This window comes from Lycium ferocissimum, chromosome 3 (assembly GCF_029784015.1).
Source record: "Lycium ferocissimum isolate CSIRO_LF1 chromosome 3, AGI_CSIRO_Lferr_CH_V1, whole genome shotgun sequence".
Taxonomy (NCBI): Eukaryota; Viridiplantae; Streptophyta; class Magnoliopsida; order Solanales; family Solanaceae; genus Lycium; species Lycium ferocissimum.
Window position 1 is genome coordinate 522,088 of NC_081344.1, and position 20,355 is coordinate 542,442.

Sequence of the window (20,355 nt, forward strand, 5' to 3'; positions counted from 1 at the left end):
TCTTGATAATATATCGTAGGGTTTATGCAGATCAATGAACACTATATGTAGATTTTTCTTCTTGATCTCTCGATAAATCTCCATCAATCTTTATAGTAAGAATATAGTCTCAATATATAGTAAAGATTTAGCGGGCATAAATCAAAACTGATTCACTGTCACTCTTGTAGTTTCTCTAATTCTATGTTCAACTGCTCTTTCCCGGAGTTTCGTCGTATGGCTTATAATGTCACGATAGTTTGCACAAATTTGAATATCTCCTTTGTTTATGTAAATTATTATCGGGATACTCTCTAGCCGCTTATCGAACATCTTACAACTTCCCTAGTATATCATTAAATAGCTTAATAAGTCTTTATTCCAATCTCTCAACCACAATATATTTTTTAATTTTAGTATCCTTCATAGCATCTTTTATATTTACTTGGCATAATTCTACCAGTGTTACCGTGTATAAAGATCCAAAACTTTATTCTCCTACATATATAGTGTGAGCTTACTTATATTATCGATCCCAAATCTGAATAATGAAAATGAATGTTGTAGTAGGTTGGTAATCACGATAAACTAGCCAATTAATAATAAATCCTCCTAATATATTTTTTCTTTTAATTGAACTCTTCAAAATCTGTAGCAACCCCAATTGAGGACTAAAATGATTGTTTTTCATATTTAAAACAAAAAGGTTATTAGGCAAAATTGTCTCCCATCTCGTGAGAGTAGATCTATTTTGATCCTTCAAGTATAACTTTGAGTTGATTCTTAAATTTACTAAAGAGGATCATATCTGATTCAACAAATAGAATAAACTTAAAAACTACCATGACTACAAAAAAAACACTACTAAAATATGCAAAAAATCGACCGGGCTGGGTTTGTTTCTTTTTGCGTATAAAAATCGAGAAAATAAAAAACTGATCACGCTTGATCGATTTTTTCAATTAAAACAAATTATTTTAGTTTATGAGAGAAAAATCAAACCCAGCTCGGTCATTTTCTAAAATGGTTGTAGTTCCAACATACAAAGTAAGATAGAGAAAGATTTAGGCTTAATACATAATCAACCCCTCAAATTTGACATTAGCTGACAAGTATGTCCTCCAACTTTAAATGTGTATAAATAAGCATCTCAATTTATCTTCATTTTATCAATTAAATACTCTAACTTACAAAATAATCATCTAACACCTTTAAAATTTATATATCACGTCATATTTGTGTTTACATAGTTAACTTTATACAAATTGAGTATGCAAATCAGAGCACACACTTGTTAGTTTATGCCAAAGATTTATCACCCCAGATCCCTCCTTTGGATCCACTCTTTTTTTTTTTTTTTTTTTTTTTGAATAATTAATTAATAAGTAGCGACTATTTTGTCAGTTCCATTTTTAGATTTATCATCATGTTGGATATGATGAAACCCACAAACTCAATAACAAAAACAGTATTCCAAAAACTCAAGAACATCAGTAATAATCCCCCATTTTCATCATCATCACTTTTTGAACAATTTAAATCAATCCCAAAGGAAAAAGTGGATTGTTTGGTAATTGGGGCAGGTATAGTTGGCATAGCAATAGCTAAAGAACTTAGTGTAAATTATGGAAGAGAAGTTTTGGTTGTTGATTCTGCACCAATATTTGGAAGTGGAACAAGTTCACGTAATAGTGAAGTTATTCATGCTGGCATTTATTATCCTCCTAATTCTCTCAAGGTTCTTGATTTTTCTTTTCTAATGAGAATTTGGTTGTTTTTATGAATACCCCATTAAGCATTTACTTGAAATTTTGAATTTTGATACTGCTAATGAATGAGTTATTATTGTTTTAGCTGATAAAGATTCCCAATTTACTATAAGTGGAGTTTGAATTTTTGTACTGCTAGTCAATCCAGTTGTTTTGTTCTTACTGAAAAAACAGGAATTAGTGAGGACAAATTTTGTAGCTAAACAACAAAATCCCTAGCTAATCCTATTTAGCTACGGAAAAAAAAAGAAAAAAGAAGAAGAAGTTAGCTACGAGCAATTTAGCGACGGACTAGCTACAAACTACATGTCCTAATTCATAAAAATTACACATAATGACCTTGAACACTGCCAAGGCAATTGTTGTAAATCACTCGACTAATTCCATTAGGTACTCGCTATCTCCCACCAACACAGATACTGGGTTAACTCTGTCCACCAAGACTTGGAAAGATAGGAAGAAATAAGCTTGTTGTGCTCTTTTCTACTGTAATCTTGTTTTCGAGCATTCCCCATCAAGTATGAGCTGGAAGTTTGAATTTTGATACTGCTGAGTGCTGATCGATGAAGTTTCTGGTTTTGGCTAGAACTATCCACCATTAACCTTTAACTGAGACTTTGAACTTTATACTGCTAATGGATCGAGTTTCTGTATTCTTTGACTTTACCCTTTTTCTACAAATTCCCAGTTAAACTGATAGTTTGGACTTTGATACTGCTATTAAATCCAGTTTCTCGTATTCGTCAATTTTAAAAACCTTGATTTACAATATTATGCATATTAGGCGCATGTGCTCTAGGGATATTTAATGTGAAATACTATGCAGATTAATGATAGCTGGCTTGGGAATAGTCATTCTTATCTTTTCTCACTTCAATGCAAACTCTTATCTTTCACGTATGGATCTCTTTTCTTGAAATTATAAAGGAGTAAGTGCCATTATTGGATGTCGAATGTAATAGTTTGTGAAGTTTCAAAAACTATCACAAGCAGTTCTACTGCGAGGAGCTCCCACGCATGATCTTTAACTTTCAAATTTTATGGCAGGCATCTTTCTGTGTTAGAGGAAAAGAATTGCTCTACAAGTACTGCAAAGACCATGAAATTCCACACAAGCAGATAGGCAAGCTAATAGTTGCTAGTGGATTATCAGAGGTTCCAAAGTTGAGCGCCCTCATGACTCGAGGAATTCAAAATGGGGTTGAGGGTCTGAGAATGATGGAGGGTTATGAAGCTACGAAGCTGGAGCCCGAATTGCAATGTGTTAAAGCTTTATGGTCACCTTCCTCGGGAATAGTGGATAGCCATTCCTTGATGCTATCGTTGGTGGTATTGCTTCTCACCTATCAGTCTCCAAATATATTACACCCTCTGTCCCAATTTATGTGACACTCTTTCCTTTTTAGTCGGTCCCAAAAAGAACGATACCATTTTATATTTAATAGTAACAATTTAACTTTAAAATGCTCATTTTACCCTTAATGAGATGATTTACAGCCACACAAATATTTATAGCTTATTTTAGACCACAAGTTTCAAAATGTCTCCCTTTATTTCTTAAACACCCCAGTCAAACACCTTCACATAAATTGGGATGGAGGGAGTATGTCCTAGCTGCTCAACATCCAAAGAGCTAATTCTTTAGACTTTGGGAAGAAATTTTCGTTACCTAGAGGAGCTCAATTCATCATTTTTGTTTACCTTTTTAGAATCATTGATGTAATATTGACAGGACTATGACCATACCATGGGTTTAGGGCGAAGCTGAAAGTCACGGGACGACTTTCTCTTACAATACTGCTGTTATTGGTGGTCATATTGAAGGAAATCAAATTCAAATTCATGTTTCCGGGAGCGATGCCATTGCAAAGTGGAACGGGAGGTCTGAATTGGACTCTGAACTAATTCTTATTCCAAAGCTTGTAGTGAATTCTGCGGGCTTAAGCGCTCCAGCCGTTGCAAAACGAATGACAGGCCTACCGGACGGTATCATTCCTGCTTCTAAATATGCTCGTGGTTGCTACTTCACACTGTCAAACTCTAAATCCCCTTTCAAGCACTTGATTTATCCTATACCTGAGGTTGGTGGACTTGAGTGCATGTTACCTTGGATTTGAATGGCCAAGTCAAGTTTGGTCCTGATGTTGAATGGATAAAAGGAATTGATGATATTCCGAGTTTCCTCAACATGTAAGTTATCATTCAGCACACTCATATCCGTTCTTCTTAGAAAGTTTTATGTGGATAAATTTGATAGTGATGGTTCCTAAACTAGCTAATTCTACTATCTGCTGTTTAACATACTTTGCACCTTTCTGTGTTGAGACCCTTAAAAATTCTTTATTTTCCCATCAATATCCAAATTTGTTTTTTCATGTTCACGAGAGTCTCAGAAGGACGCTGATAGTTCAAATTTTGTTAAGAGTGTATTAAATTTGTCTCAAGAGATTGTATTTTTCAGTTAGCAGAAGACTTTTAATTTCTGATATGATGTGCTTATGATATTCTAGGTTCGATTATTCTGTCCATGAAGACCGTGCGAGGCAATTCTACCCAGCGATAAGGAAATACTACCCTGGTCTGAAGGATGGATCTTTGGAGCCAGGTTATGCAGGCATCAGACCAAAGCTTTCTGGTCCAGAAGAGGGGCCTACCGATTTTGTAATTCAGGTATTATCGAACTTATTCCGAGTTATTAACCCAAATGATCCCTTAAGTTCAGGACTAGATCTATTTCATCCCTATTATATAATTTTGCCAAAATTAAACACGGTCTGGTCCAACTGATGGAATTTTATCGGTTCTTCTTCCCAAACTTACCAGACGAGAATTGTCGGAATCACTTGAAACTGAGACATTTTTAGTTACCTTTTCATGTTTTATATTTTCAGTTATATTTCAATTTTAGTTTCATTTGCTAGATTTGACAGTCTCTAAAACACATGTTTTTTGCAGGGAGAGGACATTCACGGTATATCTGGTTTAGTCAACCTGTTTGGAATTGAATCACCAGGCCTAACTTCCAGTATGGCTATTGCAGAACATGTTGCTGCTAAACTACTGAAATAAAATGAGATTCATATGCACGCACTGAATTGGTATTTGAACTTGCTGAAGTTTCAGATGTTGAGTTGGAAAACTCTATAGTCATAGAAATTGATGAAATCTCGCCTTCTAAGAATGATATATTGTACTTTCGAGCGACTTAGAGGGACAAAGATGTGGTGACCTTAAGTTTGTCGGATCGATCTAGGGAACTTGTGATGAGTATCGGTATAAGAAACTTCATTATCAGCAAATTGTGGACTACTTTTTTATTTTTTATTTTTTTATTTTTAACTATTGTTTATGAATTTTCTGAAATCCTGCCTTGGTCTGTTCTTTAAGCTGCAGTCAACTTGAAAATTTATTGTTTGATTATAGACTTTAGACGATTTTAGAATAGCACATCCACAAAAATGGATTAAAGGCAGTAGCAAGAGAGTTGTGGGCAACTGAGTTCTATTTATACCCAAAAAAAAGGAAACTTAAATCGTTTAGCATGCATTTTTGTTCTTTCACTGTTTAAATGTTTTCCAACTCAAAGTAATCAGGACTACAGGATCAGGAAATGAAATTAAGGAAAATTCAGCTTAGTAGGAGTAGGTTTCACATGCATTTGCACTTGTACACACTAATTTCTAGAAGCAAATTCTACATATCATTCTCACGTTCGATCATCAGTACACAACACAGCCCGAGCCTCTTAAGCACACAAGCTGGAATTGCAAATATTTGAGTATTCTACAGAAATGTTTAAGATGTTCAACAATATGATTCATGATAAAACAGCCATCCACTTCTGATTCCAAGACGCGAATGACTTATGTTCCATCTAAGATATCACCCTGACAGAAGCAACCCCAAAGATTGTAGAGCTTCAATGCCCGATGAAGCTTAACTCGGTAGATATTCTACCGTCTTTCACCTGAATTCTTTATATGACCATCCAAAAAGTTTCCACATGCTTGTAAAATTCTCATCGTTTACGTTCTTGTCTCCACTTGTAGACAGGTTTGGATGTTGGGTTAACAAGCTCTTCTTCACGAAGTTTGCGTTTCCTTCCTGATTTCTGGTCAACATAAAAAGAATTATTATAGTATCAGAGTTTACGATCCTTGAATGCGAAGAAGATATAACCATAAATGTATAAACACCTGTAATTCTTTCTGCATGGCCATATCCATGTATAGTTTCTCTAAATCTCTCACTCTGCTCTTTCTTGCTTCCAACTCTCTGTAAGAGGTAGCTGTCTTCCTGCACAGGAGATTCCAATAACGAAAAAGTTGACAAACTTTGCTTTGAAACCAATAGTATACACATTTATGAAAACCAGTTTTTGGTATAAAAAGGATTCAACCTTTTCAAAATATTTTATATAACGTAATACTATAAGAGACGTGTCGAGAAACTAGTATGGATAAAAAGATATGCAAGTTTTTTAATGGGAAATTGAAGTTTTGATACAAGAATTAGATAGTATTGGCATAATTTTAACCAAAAACGTGGTCGCATAATTTAGCCCTAAAAATATTGGGACTAAGTAGCCAATTAAGTAAAGAGACGCCTTAAAAATAGGGATGCAACTATTTTTTTCCCTTATTTAACGTGTACGTCTATATCTAAAAGAATAGTAACCGATTTTAAATCCAGTAAATACGGAGAGTTGCGTTTGTGGCTCAATTCTTAAAACCCCCATATTCTCTAAACTCTAAGCAATGGGATTTTTGGGTCTGTAGAAAAGTGAAGTGGACAAAGCTCTCCTCATCAGTCGATATTTAAAACACTGAAGATCAAGAGAAAAAGATGGCATCGTTACCTATTTTGATTCAGCATAGCGGAGAATGGGAATTTGGCACAGTGTGGTAACTTATACACATAATTGGCCCATATTAGCCAAATTTTGAAAATCTGGCATAAAATAGCCAATATACACGTTTCGGGTAAAAAAAATTAGCACACCGTGATCCATTCCTGAAGTAAAAATAGCTCTTTATACGGCACTTTCTCATTCTCTCTCTCCAATTTCTTTATACAGTACTTTCTCACAATAAATTCACTCTAGTACAATGGTGAATCTCTCAAAAAAAATCTAGGGTTTTGTACTCAAAATAGGGATACACCTTAGGATCAAATTTTGAGCCATTTGTTGATTTGTAATATAAAATAGATGGGTAAGAAAAGTTCTTCAAAGAAATTTGTCAAGAATCGGGCTAAAGATTTTGAACATTCCGATTTCCAAGATTCTGATTTCGAAGATTCTGATTTCGAAAATTCCCACCCAAGGCTTAGAAATCTACATATGCAAAATCATCAAGGTGTAAAAATAAAAGTAAAATTAGGATTGGCATTACCCAAGTTCAAGAAAAGGGTAAACAAATTGCAAAAGACCCTGTTAATTCAAAAAAGAGGAAGTGTCGAGATAGTGACGCGACGACAATGAGGGTTTAATACCTGCGAAGAGAAAGGCTAAACAAAAAAAGCGGAGATGAACTAGCAAATCGCCAATTGTAGGTATTTATTCATTTTATTAGCCTTTTATTTTTTGACTATGTGCATTGGATGATGTATGCAATTTTGAGTTGTATATACCTAATATATACATATGTTTGGTTTGTTGTTCTTTTATTGCAGTTGTACTTTGTATACATATATTGTATACACCTTCTGGTTTATTCAAGTTTTTAGTCACCTAATGTATACATGTATTTGGTTGTTGTTTTTTATTGTATATGTATTTTGTTTACATATATTGCATACACCTTCTGATTTATTCAATTTAATAAGTTAGCATAAAACAGCCCTCACATACGTTTGTTTCCTATTTTCTTTCCCACAATTTCCTCCTCTCTTATTGTCATCCTCGTCGCTATCTCGACACTTCCTCTTTTTCGAATTAACGGGGTCTTTTGCAATTTGTTTACCCTTTTCTTGAACTTGGGAAATGCCAGTCCTATTTTTACTTTTATTTTTATACCTGGATGATTTTGCATGTGTAGATTTCAAAACCTTGGGTGCAGAATTTTCGAAATAAGAATGTTCGAAATCAAAATCAGTAGCCCGATTCTTATAAATTTCTTTGAAGAACTTTTCTTCCCCATCTATTTTGTAGTACAAACCAACAAATGGCTCAAAATTAGATGTTACCTTTATCAAAAAAAAAAAAATGGCGCAAAGTTTGATCCTAAGGTGTATCCCAATTTTGGGTACAACACCATAGAAATTGTTAGAGAGATTCACGATTGTACTAGAGTTCTAATGGATGATTTTAGAAGAAGAACTTGGAGAGATTGAAACCTCTAGGAGAGAATAAGAAATTACCGTATGAATAAAATAAATTGGAGAGAGAGAGAATGAGAAAGTACCGTATAAAGAGCTATTCTTACTCAAGGATCTATGGGTCATGGTGTGCTAATTTTTTTTTTTCCCAAAACGTGTATATTGGCCATTTTATGACAGATTCTCAAAACTTGGCTAATATATGTCAATTATGTGTATAAGTTACCACACTGTGCCAAATTCCCTTTTTTTAATAAGGTAGGGTAAACTTTTTATTAATAAAGTACCAAGATGGTACAACAGTTGCATCAAACAGAAAGCCCAATCTATCCAACTATTACATTCTTCTTCCTAACAAATCAAGAAAATCAAGCCCTCCTTACACCAACAAGATATGTAACTTTGGGATGCAATATATGTATTCTTCTTCCTCTTTTTTTTTTTTTTTTTTGGGATAACTCAGATATCCGCGAGGGCCAGCTGGGGAACGATTCGGAACTATGTGGATAATGGGCCTTTTTACATTTCTCCAGTCTCCACTTAAATACTAGGCTTTTAACTGCGGCTCATGCGTTTCGCTCTTACCACTATATGAAAGCCCTACGGCCAATTGATGTATTCTTCTAAATATCTCTAATTACAGCCTATTTATTTATTCTTATAAGGAACTAAGGATTAGGATCCAGTGTCAAAATCATCATAATAATGTTAATGTTGACATATCTCTTAAGGAAAATGCTTGAAAATTTTAAATGGATTGCTAAAAGGTTAAATCTTATACAAGGTCAAAACATGATAATGAATTAAGGCGACCAAAGGAAACATGATAATGATTAAGGAGACCAAAGGAAACATGATAATGAATTACGGAGACCCACGGAACCATATAATAATGATGATAATGTTTGCATATCTCATAAGGAAAATGCTTGACGAATTTTAAATGGATTCCTAAAAGGTTAAATCTTATACAAGTTCAAAACATGATATAATCTGCTGTACAACATAAATAAATAAAAACTAACATTACCTTTTAATACTGCTAGGCAAGTTGTTAGAAGCAGCCAGATTACTACGTTCTGAAGCTTTAGATGCTAGCTCTTCTGCCTCCTCCCTGTAAATAATCAAAACATAGAACATAAGGAATTTGAATATGGAACTGCTACATAAAAGAAAGATCTTTGAACAGAAACAGAAAATTCAAAGTGATTTTTTTTTGGGTGGGGCAGGGGGATAAAGAATTGCTACGAAATATGCAATGTCTCCTTTGCTGGCTGAGGTTTCAGCTCATAAAGAAGGTGAAATATTGAATGCAATTTTTCAGGCCAATGAATGACCATCAAGTAGATATCCCCAAATGAGTCTTTAGTCATATGGTAAAAGTCAACTAATTTCCAAAGATAGCTAAATATTGATCGAGAATTGTTAGGCAAATGACTTTTTTTAATGCAAGAAGGTAAGTATTTGTCAAGTACATGACATTCAAATAGATGTTTCCAGACGTGATTTTAATTTGGGTGCATAGGCACATTAACACAAGAAGTTATTTCAATCCTGTAATGAATGTGTAAGAATGGATAAAGAATTCAAGAGGTATTTCTAACCTGTCTTCGGCATAGTAGACACGTTTATTTGATGGCTGATTATCAAGCGAGTGCAGCATGGCAGTTAACTTCTCAATTTTCTGCATACAATAAGGAGAATTCTCAATTCTCTGGCTCAAGAAAGAGAAAGAAAAAGAAAGTAAATACAACATGAACCACAATTCTCTGGCTGTAAACCTTTTTCTCACTCTGAACTTTCTGTAAAATATAGCCTATGTCCTGAGTCTTCATTAACATGAGTTCCTCTTGAGAGTATTTATTTGCTTGGCTCCTAGAAACAACGTCCAACAAGTCAGGTCAATCACGACAAAATAATCATCTAACACCTTTAAAATTTATATATCACGTCATATTTGTGTTTACATATTTAACTTTATACAAATTGAGTATGCAAATCAGAGCACATACTTGTTAGTTTATGCCAAAGATTTATCACCCCAGATCCCTCCTTTGGATCCACTCTTTTTTTTTTTTTTTTGAATAATTAATTAATAAGTAGCGACTATTTTGTCAGTTCCATTTTTAGATTTATCATCATGTTGGAGATGATGAAACCCACAAACTCAATAACAAAAACAGTATTCCAAAAACTCAAGAACATCAGTAATAATCCCCCATTTTCATCATCATCACTTTTTGAACAATATAAATCAATCCCAAAGGAAAAAGTGGATTGTTTGGTAATTGGGGCAGGTATAATTGGCATAGCAATAGCTAAAGAACTTAGTGTAAATTATGGAAGAGAAGTTTTGGTTGTTGATTCTGCACCAATATTTGGAAGTGGTACAAGTTCTCGTCATAGTGAAGTTATTCATGCTGGCATTTATTATCCTCCTAATTCTCTCAAGGTTCTTGATTTTTCTTTTCTAATGAGAATTTGGTTGTTTTTATGAATACCCCATTAAGCATTTACTTGAAATTTTGAATTTTGGTACTGCTAGTGAATGAGTTATTATTGTTTTAGCTGATAAAGATTCCCAATTTACCATAAGTGGAGTTTGAATTTTTATACTGCTATTTAATCCAGTTTGTTTTGTTCTTACTGAAAAAACAGGAATTAGTGAGGACAAATTTTGTAGCTAAACAGCAAATCCCTAGCTAATCCTATTTAGCTACGGATTATCAAAAAAAAAATTGTTAGCTACGAGCAATTTAGCGATGGACTAGCTACAAACTACATGTCCTAATTCATAAAAATTACACATAATGACCTTGAACACTTCCAAGGCAATTGTTGTAAATCACTCGACTAATTCCATTAGGTACTCGCTATCTCCCACCAACACAGATACCGGTTTAACTCTGTCCACCAAAACTTGGAAAGATAGGAAGAAATAAGCTTGTTGTGCTCTTTGCTACTGTAATCTTGTTTTCGAGCATTCCCCATCAAGTATGAGCTGGAAGTTTGAATTTTGATACTGCTGATTGCTGATCGATGAAGTTTCTGGTTTTGGCTAGAACTACCCACCATTAACCTTTAACTGAGACTTTGAACTTTATACTGCTAATGGATCGAGTTTCTGTATTCTTCAACTTTACCCTTTTTCTACAAATTCCCAGTTAAACTGATAGTTTGGATTTTGATAATGCTATTCAATCCAGTTTCTCGTATTCAACATTTTTTAAAACCTTGATTTACAATATTATGCATATTAGCCACATAGGCTCTAGGGATATTTAATGTGAAATACTATGCAGATTAGCGATAGCTGGCTTGGGAATAGTCATTCTTATCTTTTCTCACTTCAATGCAAACTCTTATCTTTCACGTATGGATCTCTTTTCTTGAAATTATAAAGGAGTAAGTGCCATTATTGGATGTGGAATGTAATAGTTTGTGAAGCTTCAAAAACTATCACAAGCAGTTCTACTGCGAGGAGCTCCCACGCATGATCTTTAACTTTCAAATTTTATGGCAGGCATCTTTCTGTGTTAGAGGAAAAGAATTGCTCTACAAGTACTGCAAAGACCATGAAATTCCACACAAGCAGATAGGCAAGCTAATAGTTGCTAGTGGATTATCAGAGGTTCCAAAGTTGAGCGCCCTCATGACTCGAGGAATTCAAAATGGGGTTGAGGGTCTGAGAATGATGGAGGGTTATGAAGCTACGAAGCTGGAGCCCGAATTGCAATGTGTTAAAGCTTTATGGTCACCTTCCTCCGGAATAGTGGATAGCCATTCCTTGATGCTATCGTTGGTGGTATTGCTTCTCACCTATCAGTCTCCAAATATATTACACCCTCTGTCCCAATTTATGTGACACTCTTTCCTTTTTAGTCGGTCCCAAAAAGAACGATACCTTTTTATATTTAATACTAACAATTTAACTTTAAAATGCTCATTTTACCCTTAATGAGATGATTTATAGCCACACAAATATTTATAGCTTATTTTAGACCACAAGTTTCAAAATGTCTCCCTTTATTTCTTAAACACCCCAGTCAAACACCTTCACATAAATTGGGATGGAGGGAGTATGTCCTAGCTGCTCAACATCCAAAGAGCTAATTCTTTAGACTTTGGGAAAGAAATTTTCTCGTTACCTAGAGGAGCTCAATTCATCATTTTTGTTTACGTTTTTAGAATCATTGATGTAATATTGACAGGACTATGACCATACCATGGGTTTAGGGCGAAGCTGAAAGTCACGGGATGACTTTCTCTTACAATACTGCTGTTATTGGTGGTCATATTGAAGGAAATCAAATTCAAATTCACGTTTCCGAGAGCGATGCCATTGCAAAGTGGAACGGGAGGTCTGAATTGGACTCTGAACTAATTCTTATTCCAAAGCTTGTAGTGAATTCTGCAGGCTTAAGCGCTCCAGCCGTTGCAAAACGAATGAAAGGCCTACCGGACGGTATCATTCCTGCTTCTAAATATGCTCGTGGTTGCTACTTCACACTGTCAAACTCTAAATCCCCTTTCAAGCACTTGATTTATCCTATACCTGAGGTTGGTGGACTTGGAGTGCATGTTACCTTGGATTTGAATGGCCAAGTCAAGTTTGGTCCTGATGTTGAATGGATAAAAGGAATTGATGATATTCCGAGTTTCCTCAACATGTAAGTTATCATTCAGCAGACTCATATCCGTTCTTCTTAGAAAGTTTTATGTGGATAAATTTGACAGTGATGGTTCCTAAACTAGCTAATTCTACTATCTGCTGTTTAACATACTTTGCACCTTTCTGTGTTGAGAACCTTAAAAATTCTTTATTTTCCCATCAATATCCAAATTTGTTTTTTCATGTTCACGAGAGTCTCAGAAGGACACTGATAGTTCAAAATTTGTTAAGAGTGTATTAAATTTGTCTCAAGAGATTGTATTTTTCAGTTAGCAGAAGACTTTTAATTTCTGATATGATGTGCTTATGATATTCTAGGTTCGATTATTCTGTCCAGGAAGACCGTGCGAGGCAATTCTACCCAGCGATAAGGAAATACTACCCTGGTCTGAAGGATGGATCTTTGGAGCCAGGTTATGCAGGCATCAGACCAAAGCTTTCTGGTCCAGAAGAGGGGCCTACCGATTTTGTAATTCAGGTATTATCGAACTTATTCCGAGTTATTATCCCAAATGGTCCCTTAAGTTCAGGACTAGATCTATTTCATCCCTATTATATAATTTTGCCAAAATTAAACACGGTCTGGTCCAACTGATGGAATTTTATCGGTTCTGCTTCCCAAACTTACCAGACGAGAATTGTCGGAATCACTTGAAACTGAGACATTTTTGGTTACCTTTTCATGTTTTATATTTTCAGTTATATTTCAATTTTAGTTTCATTTGCTAGATTTGACAGTCTCTAAAACACATGTTTTTTGCAGGGAGAGGACATTCACGGTATATCTGGTTTAGTTAACCTGTTTGGAATTGAATCACCAGGCCTAACTTCCAGTATGGCTATTGCAGAACATGTTGCTGCTAAACTACTGAAATAATGAGTCTTATGTACGCAATGAATTAGTATTTAAACTTGCTGAAGTTTCAGATGTTGAGTTGGAGAACTCTATAGTTATCGAAATGATTATCAGTGAAATTTCGCCATCTAAGAAGGATATATTGTACTTTTGAGTGACTTAGAGGGACAAAGAAGATGCATTTGTTGGATCGATCTGTAGGGAACTTGTGATGAGTATCTGTATAAGAAACTTCATTATCAGCAAAACTGTGAACTACTAAGTTTTTTTTAGCTATTGTTTATGAATTTTTTGAAATACTACCATCGGGATGTTCTTTAAGCTGCAGTCAACTTGAAAATTTATTGTTTGATTATAGATATCAGACGATTTTAGAATAGCAATACCCACAAAATGGAATAAAGGCAGTAGCAAGAGAGTTGCGGGCAACTGAGCTCTATTTATACCCAAAAAAAGAAAAGAAACTTAAATCGTTTAGTATGCATTTTTGTTCTCACTGTTTAAATGTTTTCCAACTCAAAGTAATCAGGACTACAGGATCAGAAAATGAAATTAAAGAAAATTCAGCTTAGTAGGAGTAGGTTTCACTTGCATTTGCACTTGTACACTAATTTCTAGAAGCAAAGTCTACATATCATTCTGACGTTCGATCATCAGTACACAACACAGCCCGAGCCTCTTAAGCACAAGCTGGAATTGCAAATAATTTTAATATTCTACGAAAATGTTTAAGATTTTCAACAATATGATTCATGATAAAACAGCCATCCACTTCTGATTCCAAGACGCGAATGACTTATGTTCCATCTAAGATTTCACCCTGACAGAAGCAACCCAAAAGATATAGTAGAGCTTCAATGCCCTATGAAGCTTAACTCGATAGCTATTCTACCGTCTTTCACCTGAATTCTTGATATGACCATCCAAAAAATTTCCACGTGCTTGTATCATAACTTAAATTCTCATCGTTTACGTTCTTGTCTCCACTTGTAGACAGGTTTGGATGTTGGGTTAACAAGCTCTTCTTCACGAAGTTTGCGTTTCCTTCCTGATTTCTGGTCAACATAAAAAGAATTATTATAGTATCAGAGTTTACGATCCTTGAATACGAAGAAGATATAACCATAAATGTATAAACACCTGTAATTCTTTCTGCATGGCCATATCCATGTATAGTTTCTCTAAATCTCTCACCCTGCTCTTTCTTGCTTCCAACTCTCTGTAAGAGGTAGCTGTCTTCCTGCACAGGAGATTCCAATAACGAAAAGTTGACAAACCTTACACATTTATGAAAACCAGTTTTGGTATCGAAAAGATTCAACCTTTTCAAAATATTTAGCTATATGGATAAAAAGATATGAAAGTTTTTTAGCATTCTCCGCTATGCTAAATTAAAATAGGTAACGATGCCATCTTTTTCTCTTGATCTTCGGTGTTTTGAATATTGACGGATGAGAAAAACTTTGTTGCTTCACATGAAAACTTTGTCATCACTTTTCTACAGACCCACAAATCCCATTGAGTAGAGTTTAGAGAATATGGGGGTTTTAAGAATTGAACCACAAACGCAACTCTCCGTATTTACTAGATTTAAAGTCGGTTACTATTCTTTTAGATATACACGTTAAATAAGGGAAAAGAACAATTGCATCCATATTATTAAGGCGTCTCTTCAATTCATTTGGCTACTTAGTGCCAATATTTTTAGGGCTAAATTATGCCACCACGTTTTTTGCTTAAATTTTGTCAATACTATCTATTTCTTGTGTCAAAACGTCACTTATCCTCATAATTGGCATATATTAGCCAAGTTTTGAGAATCTGGCATAAAATGGACAATATACACGTTTCAGTCAAAAAATTTAGCACACCATGACTCATAAATCCTTCAGTCAACATAGCTCTTTATACGGTGCTTTCTCATTCTCTTCAATTTCTTTATAAGGTACTTTCTCATTCTTCTCCCCAGAAGTTTCACTCTCCAATTTCTTCTTCTAAGATCAGTCAATTAGAACTCTAGTACAATCGTGAATCTTTCACAATAAATTCACTCTACAATTGGTGAATCTCTCAAAATAGGGATACACCTTAAAATCAAGTTTTGAGCATTTGTTGATTTGTAATATAAAAATAGATGGGGAAGAAAAGTTCTTCAAAGAAATTTGTCAAGAATCAGGCTACTGATTTTGAACATTCTAATTACCAAAATTCTGATTTCGAAGATTCTGATTTCGTAAATTCTCCACCCAAGGTTTCGAAATCTACACATGCAAAATCATCAAGGTATAAAAATAAAAGTAAAAAAAGGATTGGCATTTCGCAAGTTCAAGAAAGGGTGAACAAATTGCAAAAGACCCTGTTAATTCGAAAAAGATGAAGTGTCGAGATAGTGACGAGGATGGTCTTTTGCAATTTGTTTGCCTTTTTCTTGAACTTGCGAAATGCCAATCCTATTTTTACTTTTATTTTTATACCTTGATGATTTTGCATGTGTCGACTTTGAAACCTTGGGTGGAAAATCTTCGAAGTCAGAATTTTCGAAGTCAGAATTTTCGAAATCAGAATCTCCAAAGTCGGAATGTTTCGAAATTAGAATCAATAGCCCGATTCTTGACAAATTTCTTTGAAGAACTTTTCTTCCCCATTTATTTTGTAGTAGAAATCAAAAAATGGCTCAAAATTTCATCCTAAGATGTATCCCTATTTTGAGTACAAAACCCTAAATTTTTTTGAGAGATTCACGATTGTACCAGAGTGAAAATATTGTGAGAGATTCACGATTGTACTAAAGTTCTAATGGACTGATTTTAGAGGAGGAAATTGGAGAGTGAAACTTCTAGGAGAGAAAATGAGAAAGTACCGTATTAATAAAAGAAATTGGAGAGAGAATGGGAAAGTACCGCATTAAGAGCCATTTTTACTCAAGGATTTATGGGTCATGGTGTGCTAAGTTTTTTTACCCAAAACGTGTATATTGGGCAGTTTATGTCAGATTCTCAAAACTTGGCTAATATATGCCAATTATGTGTATAAGTTACCACACTGTGCCATATTCCCTTTTTAATAACGTAGGGTAAATTTTTTATTAATAAAGTACCAAGATATTACAACAGTTGCATCAAACAGAAAGCCCAATCTATCCAATTATTACATTCTTCTTCCTAACAAATCAAGAAAATCAAGACATTGATAAGTATCCTCTAACAAGCCCTCCTTGCACCAAAAAGATATGCAACTTTGGGATGCAATATCAATATATGTATTCTTCTTCTTCTTCTATTCTTTCTTTCTTTCTTTCTTTTTTTTTTTTTTTTTAAATAACTCAAAAATCCACGAGGGCCAGCTGGGGAACGATTCGGAACTACGTGGATAATGGGCCTTGTTACCTTTCTCCACTTAAATACTAGGCTCTTAACTGCGGCTCACGCGCTTCACTCTTACCATTATATGAAAGCCCTAGGGCCAATTGATGTATTCTTCTAAATATCTCTAATTACAGCCTATTTATTTATTCTTATAAGGAACTAAGGATTAGGATCCAGAGTCAAAATCATCATATTAATGTTAATGTTGACATATCTCTTAAGGAAAATGCTTGAAAATTTTATATGGATTGCTAAAAGGTTAAATCTTATACAAGTTCAAAACATGATAATGAATTAAGGAGACCCACAGAACCATATATTTCAAATCGCACCCTAGATGGCTAGTTTATCTCTCTTATAAGGAATTAAGGATCCATGTCAAAATCAAAATAATGATGATAATGTTTGCATATCTCATAAGAAAAATGCTTGATGAATTTTAAATGGATTCCTAAAAGGTTAAATCGTATACAAGTTCAAAACATGATATAATCTGCTGTACAACATAAATAAATAAAAACTAACATTACCTTTTAATACTGCTAGGCAAGTTGTTAGAAGCAGCCAGATTACTACGTTCTGAAGCTTTGGATGCTAGCTCTTCTGCCTCCTCCCTGTAAATAAACAAAACATAGAACGTAAGGAATTTGAATATGGAGCAACATAAAAAAAAGATCTTTTAACAGAAACAGAAAATTCAAAGTGATTTTTTTTTTTTTTTGGGCGGGCGAGGGTGATAAAGAATTGCTACGGAATATGCAATGTCTCCTTTGCTGGCTGAGGCTTCAGCTCATAAAGAAGGTGAAATATTGAATGCAATTTTTCAGGCCAATGAATGACCATCAAGTAGATATCTCCAAATGAGTCTTTAGTCATATGGTAAAAGTCAACTAATTTCCAAAGTTTATTGATATTCCAACCGACGAAGATACCTAAATATTGATCGAGAATTATTAGGTAAATGACTTTTTTTATGCAAGAAGGTAAGTATTTGTCAAGTAAATGACATTCAAATAGATGTTTCCAAACGTGATTTTAATTTGAATGCATAGGCACATTAACACAAGAAGTTGTTTCAATCCTGTAAGCTGAATGTGTAAGAACAGATAAAGAATTCAAGAGGTATTTCTAACCTGTCTTCGGCATAGTAGACACGTCTATTTGATGGCTGATCATCAAGCGAGTGCAGCATGGCAGTTAACTTCTCAATTTTCTGCATACAATAAGGAGAATTCTCAATTCTCTGGCTCAAGAAAGAGAAAGAAAGTAATTACAACATGAACCACAATAGGCAACAGTAAACCTTTTTCTCACTCTGAACTTTCTGTAAAATATAGCCTATGTCCTGAGTCTTCATTAACATGAGTTCCTCTTGAGTGTATTTATTTGCTTGGCTCCTAGAAACAGCGTCCAACAAGTCAGGTCAATCACGACTGAGGAAGAAATTAGCCCAACCAAAAAATATGAATATTCGTATCTTACTCCAATCTATGCACTCCATCAACAGTTTTTGTTTTAACCATCTTGAAGTAGAACTCATCTGGATTTCGAAATGCTGCTTTTTCCTTGAGTTTCTGTAAGGAAAATAACAAACATCATTCACATATCCGATCATTAAGAATATACAGAAGAGTGAGGGCAGAGATAAAAGTACAGCCAAATAAAAAACAAAAGAATATGTAAGAATCCCTTCAAATTGACTACTTGCAAAACACAATCAAGGTTTTGTTTTTCTACACCCGATAGAGTGGCCTAGTGATCTATGAGGTGGGTTGAGATCCATGAGGTCTCAGGTTCAATTTCCATCTAAGGCAAAAGAGGCTAGGTGATTACTTCCCATCAGGGGGGTGTAGCCTTTTGGCCATGGGTTCATCAGAACTCATTACTTTCGACACAAAATATAAACATATATGTAAAAATCTAAAATATCAACAAATATTAGATCTAAACCCATAGTTTAAACATTATAATGAATTCAATGCTTAAAATCTTAAAAATTGAACCCATTAAATTTAAATTCTGGATACGCCTCTGTATGTCCAAGCTTTGGTGCAAGAATTATCCAGTAACTACGCTGATGGGAGTGCTGGCAGGAGGGAGTTAGAAGGCAACCCGTGGAATTAGTCAAAGCCTGCACAAGTTGGTTATCCCCAAAAAAAAAATACAAATAAACTACAAAAGCACCATTTCTTTTTTTTCTTCAGTCTCTTAGCCGAGGGTCTTTCGGAAACAGCCTGCCTATCTTCCGAGATAGGGGTAAGGTCTGCGTACACTTTACCCTCCCCAGACCCCACAATGTGGAATTTCAATGGGTATGTTGTTGTTCTTGTCGTCTTTCGTTTTCTTCAGTGGAACAACAAATTGCAGCAAATATCACACAACCCTAACTTATTCATGTCTCAATCACATATTAATCTATAGAATACTTGGATTTTTCATGGACTGCTGAGTCTAATTCAACTAATTCCATATGTACGTTTTCGTCTAACTTCTAACCCTTTCAATTCAGTGTAGAACAAAAAAAAAAAAAAAAATTTACCTGTAAAGCCTGTTCTTTTTTGTGGAATGCTGTTGCCCGAACAACATAATCTTTGTGTTTCTCAAGCAACCCAAATTTCTTCCTTGCTTGACTGATAAATTTTTTATAACAAACACAAAAACAAGATTAAACTAAATAAACTCAAAACACATAATTAGTAGTACTCTATGAAAAAGTAATTAAGGAATCACTTACGGTTGAGCTCGCTCCTTATGAGCTCTTCTTGGAATAGCATTCTTGTATGATGACATTTTTACAATTAATTAATTCACTGAAGAAGAAACAACAACTATTCTTTCACAGATTTCACCTTTCAATCGCCTAAAATCAGGAAGAAAAAAAAAAAGTAAAATTAATTGTAAGATACCCACAATAAAACCAATGAGAAAAAAAAAATTGATACCTATATCATAAAATCAATGAGAAAAAAGAGAAACATACCGTTGTAGGAAGAAGTGAAAAAAAGAAAGAGGGTTTGCTAGAACTGAAGGGATCAAAATTTGGGCTTTATTTTTTATGTAGCCGATAATAATGTGAGAATCGTGGTCATTTGCACTTTTGTCCCATATTTTGTGCTGGTCTTTAATTTTTGTCCCTCAAGGCAAATACTCTCTCTGTTCACTTTTACTTATCCACTTTAGATTTTTTACACTGTTTAAAAAAATAACAAATTAAGCACATAATTTACCAATTTATCCATATTAATTGGTGCATAGTTTTATTGGATTTGAAGTGAGTATTTAATACTATAGGTAAAACGGGAAGAAAAAAGTTATCTTATCTTTGATACGCAAAAACGATAAGAATAAATCTAAAATATATTAAATAATTAACGACTAAAAGCCTAACAGAGGGAA

The 20,355-nt window shown here is 34.4% G+C and overlaps 4 protein-coding genes across 5 annotated transcripts; 2 read left to right on the forward strand and 2 right to left on the reverse strand.

Annotated features, from left to right (window-relative positions):
- Positions 1-1,385: 1,385 nt before the first annotated feature.
- On the forward strand, positions 1,386-4,892 carry LOC132049105 (L-2-hydroxyglutarate dehydrogenase, mitochondrial-like). Its single transcript, XM_059439771.1, is given in 6 exon segments — positions 1,386-1,717; positions 2,796-3,077; positions 3,506-3,839; positions 3,842-3,938; positions 4,259-4,418; positions 4,704-4,892. Coding segments are annotated over 6 exon segments (1,299 nt in total). The 5' UTR covers positions 1,386-1,405; the 3' UTR covers positions 4,818-4,892.
- Positions 4,893-5,394: 502 nt separating this feature from the next.
- On the reverse strand, positions 5,395-9,954 carry LOC132049107 (probable U3 small nucleolar RNA-associated protein 11). Its single transcript, XM_059439774.1, has 5 exons — positions 9,848-9,954; positions 9,671-9,750; positions 9,097-9,180; positions 5,945-6,044; positions 5,395-5,859 (listed from the first exon to the last, which is right to left on the reverse strand). The coding sequence occupies exons 1-5, from the start codon at positions 9,905-9,907 to the stop codon at positions 5,767-5,769; spliced, it is 417 nt and encodes a 138-aa protein (XP_059295757.1). The 5' UTR covers positions 9,908-9,954; the 3' UTR covers positions 5,395-5,766.
- A 243-nt stretch (positions 9,955-10,197) lies between these two features.
- LOC132049104 (L-2-hydroxyglutarate dehydrogenase, mitochondrial-like) lies at positions 10,198-13,740 on the forward strand. Its single transcript, XM_059439770.1, has 5 exons — positions 10,198-10,518; positions 11,590-11,871; positions 12,303-12,736; positions 13,057-13,216; positions 13,502-13,740. The coding sequence occupies exons 1-5, from the start codon at positions 10,207-10,209 to the stop codon at positions 13,613-13,615; spliced, it is 1,302 nt and encodes a 433-aa protein (XP_059295753.1). The 5' UTR covers positions 10,198-10,206; the 3' UTR covers positions 13,616-13,740.
- Positions 13,741-14,205: 465 nt separating this feature from the next.
- Positions 14,206-19,937, reverse strand: LOC132049106 (probable U3 small nucleolar RNA-associated protein 11). Of its 2 annotated transcripts, XM_059439773.1 has the most exons (9): positions 19,902-19,937; positions 19,694-19,819; positions 19,499-19,589; positions 18,442-18,533; positions 18,263-18,356; positions 18,093-18,172; positions 17,490-17,573; positions 14,735-14,834; positions 14,206-14,649 (listed from the first exon to the last, which is right to left on the reverse strand). In XM_059439773.1, exons 2-9 carry the CDS (start codon positions 19,747-19,749, stop codon positions 14,557-14,559), a joined length of 690 nt encoding a protein of 229 aa, XP_059295756.1. In that variant the 5' UTR covers positions 19,750-19,819; positions 19,902-19,937; the 3' UTR covers positions 14,206-14,556. The 2 variants fall into 2 exon arrangements, with proteins under 2 accessions (XP_059295756.1, XP_059295755.1); XM_059439772.1 differs by lacking the exon at positions 19,902-19,937 and having other exon boundaries at positions 19,694-19,895.
- Between the last annotated feature and the right edge of the window lie 418 nt (positions 19,938-20,355).

Coding starts and splice junctions, on each gene's coding strand:
- LOC132049106 (XM_059439773.1), bottom strand. CDS start 19,749: ATGTCATCATACAAGAATGCTATTCCAAGAAGAGCTCATAAGGAGCGA. Junction 18,357..18,441: donor GATGGAGTGCATAGATTGGA/GTAAGATACGAA, acceptor CGCTGTTTCTAG/GAGCCAAGCAAATAAATACA. Junction 14,835..17,489: donor TTGCCTAGCAGTATTAAAAG/GTAATGTTAGTT, acceptor TCTCCTGTGCAG/GAAGACAGCTACCTCTTACA.
- LOC132049104 (XM_059439770.1), top strand. CDS start 10,207: ATGTTGGAGATGATGAAACCCACAAACTCAATAACAAAAACAGTATTC. Junction 10,519..11,589: donor ATCCTCCTAATTCTCTCAAG/GTTCTTGATTTT, acceptor ATTTTATGGCAG/GCATCTTTCTGTGTTAGAGG. Junction 12,737..13,056: donor ATTCCGAGTTTCCTCAACAT/GTAAGTTATCAT, acceptor ATGATATTCTAG/GTTCGATTATTCTGTCCAGG.
- LOC132049107 (XM_059439774.1), bottom strand. CDS start 9,907: ATGTTAATGAAGACTCAGGACATAGGCTATATTTTACAGAAAGTTCAG. Junction 9,751..9,847: donor AAGTTCAGAGTGAGAAAAAG/GTTTACAGCCAG, acceptor TATTGTATGCAG/AAAATTGAGAAGTTAACTGC. Junction 9,181..9,670: donor GTCTACTATGCCGAAGACAG/GTTAGAAATACC, acceptor GATTATTTACAG/GGAGGAGGCAGAAGAGCTAG.